General features: G+C 47.3%; 2 protein-coding genes across 10 annotated transcripts in view; one reads left to right on the top strand and one right to left on the bottom strand.

Moving 5' to 3' along the window:
• The window catches only part of FAM118B (family with sequence similarity 118 member B), a 38654-nt gene extending 30864 nt beyond the window's left edge, over positions 1 to 7790 (bottom strand). For 5 of the 9 annotated variants that reach the window (XM_079763003.1, XM_079763010.1, XM_079763011.1 and 2 more), the window contains exon 1: positions 7695 to 7790. The gene's annotated coding sequence lies outside the window, so the exon portion shown is untranslated. The other 4 variants (XM_079763007.1, XM_079763009.1, XM_079763006.1 and 1 more) reach the window with 4 other exon arrangements.
• A 93-nt stretch (positions 7791 to 7883) lies between these two features.
• Positions 7884 to 15282, top strand: RPUSD4 (RNA pseudouridine synthase D4). Its single transcript, XM_079763162.1, has 7 exons — positions 7884 to 8078; positions 8421 to 8586; positions 9150 to 9351; positions 10427 to 10517; positions 10594 to 10738; positions 12608 to 12705; positions 13530 to 15282. Exons 1-7 carry the CDS (start codon positions 7890 to 7892, stop codon positions 13746 to 13748), a joined length of 1110 nt encoding a protein of 369 aa, XP_079619288.1. The 5' UTR covers positions 7884 to 7889; the 3' UTR covers positions 13749 to 15282.
• Positions 15283 to 15512: the final 230 nt, after the last annotated feature.

Genomic DNA, 15512 nt, shown 5'->3' with positions numbered 1-15512 from the left:
AAGTACTTACTGACTTTGAAAGACTGTCGGGTACTTTAGCAATGCACTTGTACTTGTAAGCACATTCCTTGCATCAATTCCAACAATCCATTGAAGAGCAGGAGAACGTTGGACCAAAGGAAATTTAGGAAAGTGGTTAATTTAAGCTTGACACCTTTACTTGGTTTGACATTCTTTTCAGGATATTTTTAAAAATAAAAACTGAAAAGTATTCTCTTTGATCTGTAAATGAACTGAGAGATGAAAGCAATGTTTAGACCTGAAACAAGAATCTGAAAGTTCAACAAACAAACAAACAAACAAACAAAAAACATTGCTTTGCTGAACAGGTAGCACCAGTCTTAAAAAGTGACCAGTAAAAATAATTGAGGGAAAAAATAGGTGAAGAGCAAAACAGGTTAGGGAGACCTACTAACACACTTTCTTAAAAAAGAACGGAGGAGGTGAGTGCAAGACCAAGGGCGAGACCACAAGGAGCAGCAACAGGGGCTGGCAGCCTGGGCCCAAGGGACCAGACCTATCCTCCCAGATTGGAAAAGAAACGGGTCCATGCAGGCAGTGCAGGAAATACATAAAGGACAGGGAAGGAGTCAGAGCACCTGGAGTGAACAGAGGCCCAGGCCCTCCCCCGGCCGCGTAGACATGACCTAGTGGGGCCTGTAACACTGTGACAAAGCACTAAGTTCTCACCACATAAGGCTTTGCCTTTACTTTAGGGCTCACACTCAAACCTGCTCCAATGCAGGCAGAAAACTAAAACCCTGTAATGGGCTTTCTCTGAAGCTATCATACCCATGTAATAAAAATAGATATTATGAAAAAGGATCAAAGAAAAAGAAAATATGGGATGAAAAATCAGAGAAATAATATAAGAAAATGTCCCAGAACTGAAGGACACATATTTCTAAGAATGACAGGACCCACTGAGTACCCAGAAAAATAAATGAGGCAAGACCACACCATGATATATCATCATGATATTCCCTAGCACCAGGGAGAGAGAGAATACAATACCCAAAGCTTCCAGCGAGAAAGAAAAGAAAAAACCAACAAAATAAGGTCACATAAAAAGGATCTGAATCCCTGTGCGTCTAGAGCAATTACAGATACCAGGCGGTACATAAAGCCTTCAAAATTCAGAGGGAAAATCGTTTCCCACCTAGAATTCTATAACAGTTCCAAACAATCAAGCAAGTCTAGGGGCAAGACCAAGTTACTCAAATACTTCTTAGTAAATAAGGGTGTATGCCAAGAAGTGGGACGGCCTGGTGCCAGCCCAGAAGAGTGAAGGGCAGTTTCTGAACTGTAGTTGGGCAGTAGTTCCTGATAGAAAAGAGTAGAGGGAAGAGGAGGAAGATGCAGAGCTCCAATAAAAAAAAAAAAATAAATGGAAGTGATACATCTCAGCTCACAGGAAATGTTACTGATAAGAATGTGACAAATATTTTGCAGGAAATGTTACTGATAAGAATGTGACAAATATTTTGAAGTGTTGGAGAAAAAACATCAGTAGATGTGTGAGAAAAGCAGGCAAAGGTAAACCTAAACACAAGGAAGAGCGGAGCTGAGATAGGTCACCTGCCTCAATGGTTGAATGATATCTGGCAGAGGTATAAACACAGGAAAACTGCTTGTTTTAATAAAAAATTACAATGTAGCTGTGACAGGGGTGGAGGATGTGGAAAATGGGGGAGTGGAAGAATGAAGTCCTAATCTACCACAGCCAGAAATCAACAAGCCAAACACAGGGGGGAAAGACGAGAAATAATAACATAGCAAATGATAGTGAAATATGAGGGTAACACCTGCAGAAAGAAGGAAATAACTGAGTGGTTGCCTCTAAGAAATGAGACTATGAGGTGAGGAAAATGGAGGGCATGGTTTTTGTTTTTTTCCTTTTTAATACTATCTGACTTGAAAGCATATACATGAATTATTTTGATAAAAAAATTAAAAAATTTAAAAAATTAATAAAGAGAAAGCCCTAGCCCATTTGGCTCAGTGGATAGAGCATCAGCCTAGGGACTGAAGGGTCCTGGGTTTGATTCCTGTCGAGGGCACATACCTAGGTTGCAGGTTCAATCCCTGGTGCGTGCAGGAAGCACTCAATCAATCAAGGTGTCTCTCACATCGATATTTCTCTCTCTGTGTCCTTCCCCGTCCCTTCCACTCTCTCTGAGTCAGTGGAAAAATATCTTCAGGTGAGGACTAACCAAAAAAAAGGGGGGGGGGGGAATGGCAACATTTAAAATTTGCCATGTTTCTCTCTACATTTTCAAGTAACCTTACCTTTTGTGTGGTGTATTCATAAACAAGAGAACTTTTAGCCCAGGCCCCCAGAGTGCTTGCTAGGCAGGAAAGACCAATGGAAACTGATCCCTGGGCCCCCTCAGAATTTACAGATTCAATATTTCTAGAGGAATGCTCTGTACATTTAAAAGTATCTCAGGTGAGTCTTACCATCAAGCAAGTTGGGGAAATGCTGACTAGTAGGTTAACCCAACATACACACTACAGTGCCTAAGAAAAAAATCCTGGTCACTTTTTTCTGGAGAAGGAGCTACTGTTTGCTTGGTACCTCAGCACAGTCTTAGCGAATACTGGGACCAGTAAACTCAGTGTGGATCTGGTTTTCTAAATCAGCTGACAGCTCAGCTCTCCTTGTACCAGCTACTGGAAATTATTTTCATTAAATTAACAGGATCCTTAGAGCCAACAGAGCATGTTCCAATCATTAACAATGAAAACACAACAATCCACATTGATAATTTCCTGTTTAAATTTTCAAGTAATCAAAGAATAGGTTTATTCAACCCTAGCAACTATATGTTGCAAATACCTTCTTGAATTTCTCTAGGATCCTGATATCCTCTGGCTTTGGACTGTGTACTTGGTGAGTATCCACTGTTCATGTTCTGGAAGCATCGTCTCCACGTTCACCCTTCCCGTGTATATTGCTTTTCCCATAAGATACCTTGGTCATCTTCATTTATGTAAATGCCATAAAACACACAGCTCTTTACAGTCTTGAAAATGCTCTAATGTAATGATCTTATTTTAACTTATAATCATGGAATGCTATTAATACTTTGAGTATCTGGACACCACGTATATTTATCTCGTGGCTCGTCAAAGCCATCTTACTAGGTACGGATTATTAATGCCACTGCTCATATGAAGAAACAGGCTGAGGTTGGTCATGTGGGGACTGGGCACAGCCACCGCTTCCAGGCCAGCTGTCTTCTGTGGGCTGCCTCCAGTTTTCCTGTTTGAAGCAACAATTATTTCCACATGTGTCATGATAGGAAAAAGTTCAGGAAGTACTGGGTTAAGCCAGACCTGCTTTGACCATCAATCAAAAGATTAAAAATATGTAGGGGGTAACAGAATCAGTACAACAGAATTTCTTTAAAATGCTGGTATAGAAAAAAGCACTAACAGCCATGATATAGGTCCATACTACTGATTTCTAATATTCTTTTAATTATTTATTTTTTGGGAGAGAAAGATACAGAGACATCGATTTGTTGCCCCACTTATTTATGCATTCATTGTATGTGCCCTGACTAGGGATCGAACCCACCACCTTGGCATATCAGAACGATGCTGTAACCAACAGCTACCAGGCCAGGGCTCTCATGAATTTTTTTTCTGTCTGCACTCCCTCTGTCATGCCTCGCTTAGGAAATCTTAAGGTGTATTCCAACAACCCTCAATAAAGTAACCTCCAAATATAAATGTTAGCTCACTGGCATAAGTTTAAATTCTGGGGTAAAGAGCAATCATGGTTCTCTATGCCAATGCTAAATGTACTCAAGATAAGCCTGAAATAAATTCCACTTGTTAAGAAAGAGGAGTACTTAAATGTCAGTGGAAAAGCTTTATAGAATGAAGCTTAGAGCTATAAGGATCTCCTTTTAAAAGACAAAAAAAACTGAAGCCCAAATTATTTAAGTTCACAAGCAGCTGAACTGGTGCCAATTCCCAGATCTCCGGCTCCCAACTGCACTTTTTTTTTTTTTTAGTAATATATTTTTATTGATTTCAGAGAGAAAGGGAGAGAGAGAAAAATCAATGATGAGAGAGAGAATCATTGATTTGCTGCCTCCTGCGGGCTCAATCTCCAGTCTGGGGGATTGAGCCAGCAACCTGGGAATGTGCCCTGATGGGGAATCAGACTGTGACCTCCTGGTTCGTAGGTGAATGCTCAACACTGAGCCACACCATCCCGGCCCAACAAACGCATTTTCTAGGACACCTCCAGAGCTCCTGCTAATGCTTCTCTGACTCTCTCTAAAACCATAAAACAATGTCCAAGTACTTCCTGCTCCTCAGGGAAACTGAATTGCTGGTTAATATGCAACTAGCAAATCATTGTTTGAGAAGCCAGCATTTAACCTTATGCCACTAATTAAACTTAAATTTGTGATATTTAAACACAAGTTCCTTTATTAGTAGTCCTTATTTATATCTGTGAAATAAAAAGGCAGCTTTGTTTCTGCATAGATCAGGAAACATCCTTAAAAATGAATTAAGGCCCTAGCCGATTTGGCTCAGTGGATAGAGCGTCAGCCTGCGGACTAAAGGGTCCCGGGTTCGATTCCGGTCAAGGGCACATGCCTGGGTTGCGGGCTTGATCCCCAATAGGGGGTGTGCAGAAGGCAGCCAATCAATGATTCTCTCTCATCATTGATGTTTCTATCTCTCTCTCCCTCTTCCTTCCTCTTTGAAATCAATAAAAATATGTTTTAAAAAAGGGGAAAAAATGAATTAAGTTCTTTATATTGTTATTTTGGGGGCACTTGATATATTATGATATAGCAAAATCTATAAGTAGTGGTTGCCAGAGAGGAAGAGGATAAAGGAGGACAAATATATGGTGATGCAAGGAGACTAGACTTCGAGTGATGAGCACAAAATCGAGTCCACAGATGTCATTTTAAAAAGTGGTACACCTGCCATAGCCAGGTAGCTCAGCTGGTTGGAGCATCATCCCGATGAGCCAAGATTTCGGGTTTGATCTCTGATCAGGGCACATACAAGAAACAACCAATGAATGTAGCAATAAGTGAAACAACAAATCGATGTCTCTTTCTCTCTCCCCCTTCCTCTCCCTTAAGAAAAATCTATAAACTCCATTGCTTTAAAAAACAATTGTACATCTGAAACTTGTTATTAACCAATGTTACCCCAATAAATAAAATTAAAAAATATATGTAAATATGCCACCTTTGAACTCTAGAGAATGAAAACAGCACAAATAGAATTTTCTTCCTTGTACTGAGAAAACAGTCCAGATGAGTCAACCAAAAACAGAATGTGAGATTGCTGCAGAAGTGGAACAAATAAACTGCCGAAAGCAGGATCAGCTGATTGAAGGCAAAATAGCTTTAAAAAACAAAAGATAGACATCATATTTGCATAAATTCTTCTGCACTTAGCAACTCTACTTTAAATCACCAGATGCCTAGACTCATAGGAGAAACATTAGGGAAGTTGTAATTTCTGTACCCATACTGGCTAAGACTGATAACAAGCAAACAAGGACTTTGAATTCTTCAAAGTTTTCTTATGACGTTTCAACAAAAGAAATCTAGAAGGTCCTTCTCCAGAAAAAAGCGACCAGTGTTTTTATTCTTGGGTGCTACAGTGTTGTCTTGGGTTAAACTGAAACCCAAGAACCCCAGCTCTGTGTCACCAGCAATGACATCTGAGTTGGTTCTTCATTTTGTTTCCTGCCACAGAAGGCCAATTCTGCAAGAACAGGTATCATTTCTTTAATGCCATCAAGGACAAATTAAGGTAGAAATAGTTTTTCCCAGCCCCCACAAAACCATAAAAGTCCTATACCCAAAGCGGTCATGGTAATTAATATCGTGATGTGAATTAAAGTCCTGATGTCCAAATTTCAGAGTCCTCAGGGGTAAAAAGTCTTCATGTGCCTAAATAATATGTGATGTGCAACCTTTCAGTGAAATTAGAATCGGGTCTGGAGCATATCAGTAAGACATAATAATTCTTGTAGGGTGGAACGTCTCCACCTTCACAGATCATGTCTTACCTGTGAATTTGCAGAGGGGAAGGGGCGGGCAGAAGGAGAGAGAGAGAAGTTGCTTCCCAAACTCCCTCGTAATTCTTTGCATTTCTATCCCAGTTCCCTGTCTTATTACAGAAACACACACACACACACCTTCTTTCCTACTCATTGCAGATACCTCCATTCTGCAGTTCAAAAAAAATGACAGAACAAAGACAAATCAAAATGTTCAGACACACCCCACACATGTCTTCATCTAATGAATCTTCGAGGTTACCCTTGTGCCAGATGTGGGAATAAAAAACCGAATGAGTCCTTAAGGGACTCACAGTTCAACAGCCGCGGCCAATGGTACCTCTTGACTTGTACAACTCAAACTCAAGGACAGGACAGTGTAGAGAAAGAAGGCCACTGAATGAAGAAGAAGCCTAAGGGTCTGCTACTGACCGCCCAGGCTGCAGCCTCCTCGCGGATTTCCCTGCCGCCCAGGCCCTTTCCTCTTCGCTCTGTCCAGACTCATTTCCACAGTTCCCCTTGCACGGAGTCTCTGTCCTGCTCCAGAAGCTGCAGGCTCCCCCCTGCTTATCGCAGGTCGCTCCAACTCTTCCACTCCAAGCCGTCCACGGGCTGGCCACCCTTACCTGCTCGGGTTTATCTCTAGCTCACTACGGCTCCCTCCTGCCGATCCCTTTTGGAGGGGTAGGTAGGGCGCGAACCCGATTCCACGACCCACCCCAACTCCTCGGGCGGCCTCCACTCTAACAAGCCATCTTCACGCACGGCTCCCTCGGTCGTCGGGGCGCATCCCCCCCCCCCCCCCCCCCCCCGCTTTCTCAGAACTCGGCAATTCGCTTTCTCCCGACCAAGCGGCAGGTGGGTCCCGGTCCCAAGGTATTTTTTTTTTCGCATCACCACCCCCACCAAACCGTTCATCTTCCCGGCCGGCCACCCCGTAGTGAAGTCAGAGAAAGTCGCGTACAGTGTGGGCACGAGCATCCCAACATTACGCTTAAGGAAGAGGGGGGAGAGAAGAGGGTTTTGGGGCGGTTGCGAAATATGGAAGGGGGAAAAAAAAAATGAAGGGAACGGAAAGGGGACAGTCTCAGCCTCTTCTTCTTCGGAAGGAGCAGGGAAAGGGGAGGGGGAGAGGAGGCTGCAAGAAATGCATTCTTGAGGGAGGACAGAAGAAACTCAAGGGGTCCCCTAGGCAGGAAATCGGCCTCGGGCCCCAGGATAACGCGAGGGCTCCCCCCCCCCACCTTCACCCCCCATCATCCCAGGGAGAGAACAGGTTACTACGTATGACCCAGAGGCTTGGGAGCCGGGAGGTGACAGACGCAGCCGGGCATCTCCGCAGGTCGAGCGGTAAGGAAATGGACGGTCAGGGGCAGGACGCGCCCCCCCGCCCGGAGAACGGCCAAGCCCCGCGGACGCGGTTGCCAGGACGAACGAGCCGGCGCCTTAAGGGAGGCTCCGGGGAGAGCGTCTGGGAGCATCGCTCCGCGGAGGCGGACAGGGTTTGGGGTGGTACCGTCTCCCGCAGGGAGAAATGGTCTCCCAGGGTAGGGCTCTCCGAGACCAAAGATCCTGCGGCGCGAGGTGAACGCTGGAGGAGCCGGCATTGCCCAGCCCCGGCCGAGCTTCCGCGCGTACTCACCGCGTCCTCCCCGAACGCCGGCTGCTCTAACTGCGGTTAACGGCCGGCGCAGGGGCACTCAGCGTGCGCGCTCACGTGACTCGGCCCGGGTTTTCCCCCGCCCCCTCCGCCCCACGTGACCCGCACGGCCCGCCCAGCCCGCCTCCCTTAGTCAGGGGGGGCGGGGTCTCGACTCGCCCCGCCCTCCTCGGCAAGATGGCGGCGCCCAGCTGGGGCGTGCTGCGCCTCCGGGTTCGGGGTTCCGGGCAGGGTGTGGGCAGTCTCCTCTGTCTCGTCCCAAAGCCGTTTTGTACCGCCGCTGCTGCCTCTAAGCCCCTGGACGCCCAACAGTTAGCGGAGAGGCTCCGAGCCCAGAAACAGGAAGAAAAGGCGAAGAAGGAGCCGGTGAGTCCGGAGGGAAAGACTACAGTTCCCAAGAGGCAGTGCGCTCTGGGTTCCCCAGGCGGGCGAGGGTCCTCTGAGAGAATGCCAGTAAAGGTCCCGGTCGGTGTTGGAGAATGCGGAGAAAGCGGAGGGAGAGGTCTGCAGCTTGCGGTGCCTTCCTGTGGGGCTGGTCCTTGGGTCCTGCGGGCTCGGTGCTAAGCATCCCCGCTCTCAATTTACTGGGGGAAGGCGCGAGTCTCCTGCAAAGATACAGGGATGCCCTCCCTGCCCAGATGCTCACCCAGACTTCTTGAAGATCTTCCCCATCAGGCATGTTCCCCATCGCTTTTTCTCTCCCCGTAGGAGCTCAAAAACCCGGTCCAGCGGAGAGTGCACGAACTAGTGCGGTTCACGCAGCAGCTGCAACGAGTCCACCCCAACGTGCTCGCTAAGGCACTGAGCCGAGGGATTGTCCACCAGGACAAGGACCTTGTGGTCATCAATAAGCCCTATGGTCTCCCTGTGCATGGTAAGGACCACGTGGGAAAGGGAGGGAGGCCGCTGCTGCTTTCTGCTACAATTAGGGGCAACACTCAGACATCACTTCGGGGGCTCTCGGCAGCCTTGCGTTCAAAGTAATTTAAATTTTTGTGGAGTACTGTCCTATATAAGGCACTATTGAGGAAACAGATCAATAAGACGGTTCCCAGCTTCCAAACAACTGGCAGTCGGCAGTGATTTATGGAATCCCTGTGCAGACCTCCACAGGGATTGTAGAAGAATATAAATAAAGGCTGTGTGATTCTTGTCTTCAGGTTATTTTCCACCAACACTGGGTAAGAGGAAATAACATATAAGAAAAAAATTTATGGGTTGTGGACATCTTGTTAAAATGCAGATTTTGATGGATAGTCTGGGCTGGGGGCCTGAGGTTCCTTTCTAGCAAGCTCCTTGGCATAAGGATGTTGGGAATCCCTGGATAAGGCCCTGGAACGTGTTGACAGTTAATCCAGTGAGGGCTTTCTTTCCCAAGCAGACTTCTTTGGTGGGGCTTTTCCTGGCCACTGAAACCTCTGTCTTTTCCCATCGTAGGTGGCCCTGGGGTCAAGCTCTGCATCAGTGATGTCCTCCCTATCCTGGCAAAGGTGCTTCATGGCCACAAGGCAGAGCCCCTGCACCTGTGCCACCGGCTCGACAAGGAGACTACAGGCGTCATGGTGTTGGCTCGGAACAAGGAGGTGGCACACCAGGTCCAAGAGCTGTTCAGAACCCGGCAGGTGGTGAAGAAGTACTGGTATGGAGCCCGCCCATAGCCGTAGCGGGGGTAGGCGTGAAGGCATCCCTTTCTTCTATTAATGCATTCGTACAGCGGCCACTCCTGTTAACAGGAGGCAGTGTGCTAGGACCCGTGGGCATTGGAAAGGTGTAGGAAGCAGATTGAGTGCTTTGAGCATTCGAGTCTGATAGAGTAGTCGCTCCTAATAATGGCTATACGTGAAGACCATTGAAAATTAATTTATACAAGTAATACATGATTTCTGTGATCCAATAGCCAAATGACAGAAATAAAGCACAAAACTCCTGGAGAATCCATCCACTCTGTCATTTTTGTCCCTTCCCTTGGGGCAGTTTGCTTTTTATTCCTCCCATCCTGTATCAACATATTTATGTATATATACAGTATGTATATATGTGTATCTACACACACACGCACACACGTATGTGCGCATATGTATATCACATTGTACAACGTACATTGTACTTTCTTTACCCACTTAACTCTGTGTCTTGGGGATCTTTCCATGTTAGTGCATATAGGGTTACCTCATTTTTAAAAAATATATATATTTTATTGATTTTTTACAGAGAGGAAGGGAGAGGGATAGAGAGTTAGAAACATCGATGAGAGAGAAACATTGATCAGCTGCCTCCTGCACACTCCCTACTGGGTATGTGCCCCCAACCAAGGTACATGCCCTTGATGGGAATCGAACCTGGGACCCTTGAGTCCGCAGGCCGACGCTCTATCCACTGAGCCAAACCGGTTAGGGCCATATTCATTTTTAAAGGCTGGAATGAAAGACCATGTTATCGATACAATTTTTTTTCTGTTTCCCCTCCCCAAATATTCTACAATGGACATATATTACTCGAGGAGTAAAAGAGCTACGGTCGTAAGAATCGACCGTATCAAGCTCTCAGGCCAAGCACTCTACCAAGAGATCGTTTGGGACCCTCTGATCTTAGGAAGGGACCACAGCAGGTCCGCTGTGAAAACCTCCAAGCAGCCAAATCCAAGGAATGCCTCACTCACTCCTGTGGCCTAAGCAGGGTCTGTGTGTGTTCCCGCCCCCCCCCCCCCCCCCCAGGGCCATCACTGTGCGCGTCCCCGTGCCCTCAGCAGGCGTCGTGGATATCCCCATCGTGGAGAAGGAGGTGCAAGGGCAGCAGCACCACAAGGTGGGTGAGCCGCCTCCCGGGGGGACAGGTTTTCTGCTTGTCCGTCGGAATCACACCTGGATTTCTTTGGCTTCAGATGACGCTGTCCCCGAGCTACCGCATGGACAATGGGAAGATGGTGAGAGTGCGGGCCAACCGGAGCGCGCACGTGGCTGTGACTGAGTACCAGGTGCTGAGCAGCACCGTCTCCTCCGCCCTCTTGGAGCTCCATCCTATTACTGGTGAGGGTGCTGCCACTCCACGGTGGGAGGGGCCACTGTCCCGCAGGGTGCCCAGTCTGCTGGGCTCTGCCCTTCTGAGCAGCTGGTATGGTGGGGGCGGAGTTGCAGCTGACTTGTTGGAGAGGGTGGGAGCTCCAGGAGAGATAACAGTTAAAAACAGTAGGTAGCTGTCCGGCCGGCGTGGCTCAGTGGTTGAGCGTCGACCTGTGAGTCAGGAGATCAGAGTTCAATTGCTGGTCAAGGGCACATGCCTGGGTTGTGGGCTCGATACCCAGTGTGGGGCATGCAGGAGGCAGCCAATCAATGATTTTATTTCATTGATGTTTCTATCTCTCTCTCTCCCTCTCCCTCTCAGAAACCAAAAAGAGTATATATTAAAAAACAAACAACAAAAAGAAACAGTAGGTAGCAGAAAGATATAGTTTGTTTATACTTATTTAAAATAGTGCCAAGTGGTTTCTCAAAAAAATTAAGCATAGAATTACCATGTGATCCAGCAATGCTACCCCTGGGTATACATCCAAAAGAATTGAAAGCAGGGATTCAAAAAGATGCTTGCACACCAACGTTCCTAGCAGCACTATTCACTATAGCCAAAATGAAAACATCCCAGATGTCCACTAACAGATGGATGGATAAGCAATGTGGTATATCCACGCAGTGGAATATTACACAGCCTTAAAAAGGGAGGGAATTCTGACACGTGCTACAACAAGGAGGGACTTTGAGGGCATTATGCTGAGTGAAATAAGCCAGACACAAAAGGGCAAATGTTGTATGAGTCCAGTGATATGAGATGCCTAGATTCAACCTAATAGAGGCCTGGTGGTCCCAGGGGCTAGAGGGGGAAGGAGATGGGGAGCTATTTTTTTTTATAAAGCTGTTATTTCTTTTTTATTTTTATTTTTAATATATTTTTATTAATTTCAGAGAGAAAGGGAGAGGGAGAGAGAGATAGAAACATCAATGATGAGAGAGAATCATTGATCGGCTGCCTCCTACACGCCCCCCACTGGGGATTGAGCCCGCAACCCATTGCATATGCCCCTGACCGGAATCGAATCCAGGACCCTTGAGTCTGCAGGCCAACACTCCATCCACTGAGCCAAACCAGCTAGCGTGGGGAGCTGGTGTTTAATGGGTACAGTTATAGTTCAGGACGATGCAAAATTTCTGAGATGGATGGTAGTGCTGGTTGCACAACAGTATGAATGTACTTATGGCCACTAAGCTGTACACTTAAAAGGGCTCAAATGGTAACTTAGGTTCTATATATTTTGCCACAATAAAAAATAAATGTAGCCGAAACCGGTTTGGCTCAGTGGATAGAGCGTCGGCCTGCGGACTGAAGGGTCCCAGGTTCGATTCCGGTAGAGGGCATGTACCTTGGTTGCGGGCACATCCCCAGTAGGGGGTGTGCAAGAGGCAGCTGATCGATGTTTCTCTCTCATCGATGTTTCTAACTCTCTATCCCTCTCTCTTACTCTCTGTAAAAAATCAATAAAATATATAAAAAAAATAAAAATAAAAAAATAAATGTAAAAAAATGTAAAACAATACTATTGTGTTATATAATAAAATTGTTTTTTGAAAACCCAGCATAGCAGAGATAGACACCAAGTTGATGCTAATGGTTAACAGTGGCGGAGAGGGGACTGTGAGGGGCAGGGGAGATTGGGGGTGTAACAGTATTTATAATGTTTACTCCCTAATAGCTTATAGGTTGTTATATTGTTCTTTTTACCTGAATGTACTAGTAGTTGGGGCTTTGCCAGCTTCCTGTGCTTTGAGTTAATGGATTAGAAGCAGATGCCGCCGGTGGCACTGTTCTGTAGCCACTCACAGGTCTTCTCTCTCCTTTTCTTAAAGGTGTAAAACATCAGCTTCGCGTTCACCTGTCTTTTGGATTGGATTGCCCAATCCTTGGCGATCACAAGTACTCGGACTGGAATAAGTTGGCCCCCCAGGTAATGTGGGTTTGACCTGAAATGCAGCCGACTATGGGGCAGAATTTGGGCCTCCCCATGCGAGCCCCTAGTGAGTCACAGCAGGACGTACCGAGGGGCCCTCAGCACCAGTTACCAGTGTAGGGAGAACGGGAGCAGCCCGCTGCTGCCCTCATGCCCCTGCAGGGCCTCAGCAAACCTTTCTGCTGCGTGATTGGTCCTTTGGGGTTTAAAAAAAACCAAAAAACATATATATATATATATATATATATATATATATATATGTTTTTATTGGTTTCAGAGAGGAAGGAAGGGGGGGGGGAGAGAGAGAGAGAGAGAGAGAGGAACATCAATGATGAGAGAAAATCATCGATTGGCTGCCTCCTGCACGCCCCGCACTGGGGATCAAGCTTGCAACCCGGTCATATACCCCGACCGGGAATCTGACCGTGACCTCTTGGTTCATAGGTCAATGCTCAACCACGGAGCCACGCCGGCCGGGCAGGTCTCCGGTTTTGTTAGGAGGCTGTGGGGAAGGGAGGCTCTCTGAAGGCTCATAGTCACCTTTCATGCTGCTGAAGAGCTGTGCTGGGCACTTCCGGTCCTGGTGCCCCAGCCCATGCCTTGGAGGGCAGAGAACTGGCCACTCGGGCCTCCCTGCTGTGGCGGGGTGCTCCCACCTGGGTCCCCAGCCCTTCCTGTTCGTGCTTCTGCGGGAGGCTGCCATGCTGCCTCTCCCGGGGGTGCTCGTGTCCGGGGCCTCCATGCCAGGCTTCTGACGGGCATGTGGTCAAGGGCGCACTGTGGCTGGCGCCGCTCTCACAAGGCGTCTGTTCTTTGTGCAGAAGCTGTCTGCCGGCACTCTGCGGAAGCTGGGGCTGCCACAGTCGAAGGCCCGCCACCTCCCTCTGCACCTGCACGCCCGCCAGCTCGTCCTGCCTGCCCTGGGGTCCAGGAAGGAGGAGCTCAGCCTGGTCTGCAGGCTTCCTCGCTACTTTGTACGCTCTGTGAGCCGCCTGGGCCTAGAGCTGCCGAGTCAGGATCCAGACGAGCAACAAAGCTGAGCCCCTGGGAGCTCAGGGGAGACACCGGGGCCCCTGGGAGCTCAGGGGAGACGGCTGGGCCCCTGGGAGTTCAAGGGAGACGGCTGGACAGTACGCACTGGCCTTGAATTCTTCCCTTTGTTGAATGCACGCGGCTAACTTCTCCCGTGGGACAGACTCCAGAAGAGCCAGGCGAGGAGTTGAAGGACCCCAGCTGCTCAGGGCGTTTACTGGAAACTGAAGTGTGTTTTCTGATCCTGGGCCACATCCTGGGAAAGCCCGTGGGAAGTCTCCCTGCCTCAGCGTCATCTGGCCAAAATGGAAGAGAGCCCAGGACCAGGCAGGTGGGGGTCAGTGATGGGACACGGAGAACTGCAGCACGGAACCCGTGAGCAGGCCCTTGTCACCCAGCAATAAAGTTCTTGGTCCACCAGGAAGGCTCCTGTGGTTGGGACGCGCGTGGTTGGCACTGACGGACGAGAACTTCAGAAGCAGCCCGTCACTGCCTTCGGGGAGCTGCGGGACCATGAGCAAGCCCCTCTGCTTCGTTTTCCGTCTCAGGTTTTGTAGACACACAGTTCAGGGAGTCCCTCCAGCTCCAGCCTGTGAGCCATGCTTCACTTGTGGTCCTGGGACCCGGGACGGGTGCGTGACAGCAGGAAAGTGGATAGAAACGCAGGCAGATAAAGGAGGAGTGACGCAGGCAGGTGTATACGTGGTGAGGGCGCACGCTGTCTGAAGAGGGCATTTGATGGCTCCATCTGGGTGTGGCTGTGTGGGAACAGCTGTTATAATTATTTTCAGAGTCAGGAAATCCAGATGTTTATGTGAAATGTCCCCGTATGTTGCTAAGTAAAGCAATTAAAAAATATATTTTTATTGATTTCAGAGAGAGAGAGAGAGAGAAACATCAATGATGAGAGAGAAACATTAATGAGCTGTCTCCTGCGTGCCCCACACTGGGGATCGAGCCCACAACCCGGGCATGTGCCCTGACCGGGAATCGAACTGTGACCTCCTAGTTCATGGGTTGACGCTCAATCACTGAGCCACGCCGGCTGGGCCATATATAAATTTTTATGTACACGCACATTTTCGTTTCTCTTGAGTACACTCCTAGGAGTGCAATTGCTGGGCCATATGGTAACTCTTAGTCATACAATAATTCTGCTTAACACTTTGTAGAATTCCAGATTTTTCCAAGCGGTTGCACTATTTTCCTTACCAGCAACAATGCATCACGGTTCAGTTTATCATCAACACTTGTTATCACCCATCTTTCTGATGATAGCCATCTTGGTGGATGTGAAGTGCTTTCTCATTATGTTTTTATTACATTGAGGGATAATTGACATAAAACATACTAGTTACAGGTGTACAACATAATAATTCAATATTTGTCTATGTTGTGAAATGATCACCACATAAGTTAACATCCATCACCATACAGTTACAAATGTTTGTTCTCATAATGAGAACTTATAAGATTCATTCTCTTAGCAACTTTAAAACATGCAATAAATACAGTATTATCAATTATAATCATCATGATGTACATTATATCCCCATGTCTTACTTATTTTATAACAGGCAGTTTGTACTTTTGGACATTTTCACCCATTTTGCCCAACCCTCACCCCCACAACCCAGCAATCTGCTCTCTGTATCTATGAGCTAGGTTTGTTTTTTTAAAATATATTTTTATTGATTTCAGAGAGGAAGGGAGAGGGAGAGAGAGAGAGAGATAGTAACATCAATGATGAGAGAATCATTGATCAGCTGCCT

Source organism: Cnephaeus nilssonii, assembly GCF_951640355.1.
Source record: "Cnephaeus nilssonii genome assembly, chromosome: 22".
NCBI classification, from domain to species: Eukaryota; Metazoa; Chordata; class Mammalia; order Chiroptera; family Vespertilionidae; genus Cnephaeus; species Cnephaeus nilssonii.
Note: the sequence above shows the minus strand (reverse complement) of the source record. Positions and strands in the feature narration are given on the sequence as shown.

What these genes read in the sequence shown, in the direction of transcription:
- RPUSD4 (XM_079763162.1), top strand. Translation starts at nt 7,890, where the DNA reads ATGGCGGCGCCCAGCTGGGGCGTGCTGCGCCTCCGGGTTCGGGGTTCC. An exon ending in AAGGGCAGCAGCACCACAAG is followed by an intron (nt 10,518 to 10,593) that starts GTGGGTGAGCCG and finishes CTTTGGCTTCAG; the next exon opens with ATGACGCTGTCCCCGAGCTA. An exon ending in GGAGCTCCATCCTATTACTG is followed by an intron (nt 10,739 to 12,607) that starts GTGAGGGTGCTG and finishes CTTTTCTTAAAG; the next exon opens with GTGTAAAACATCAGCTTCGC.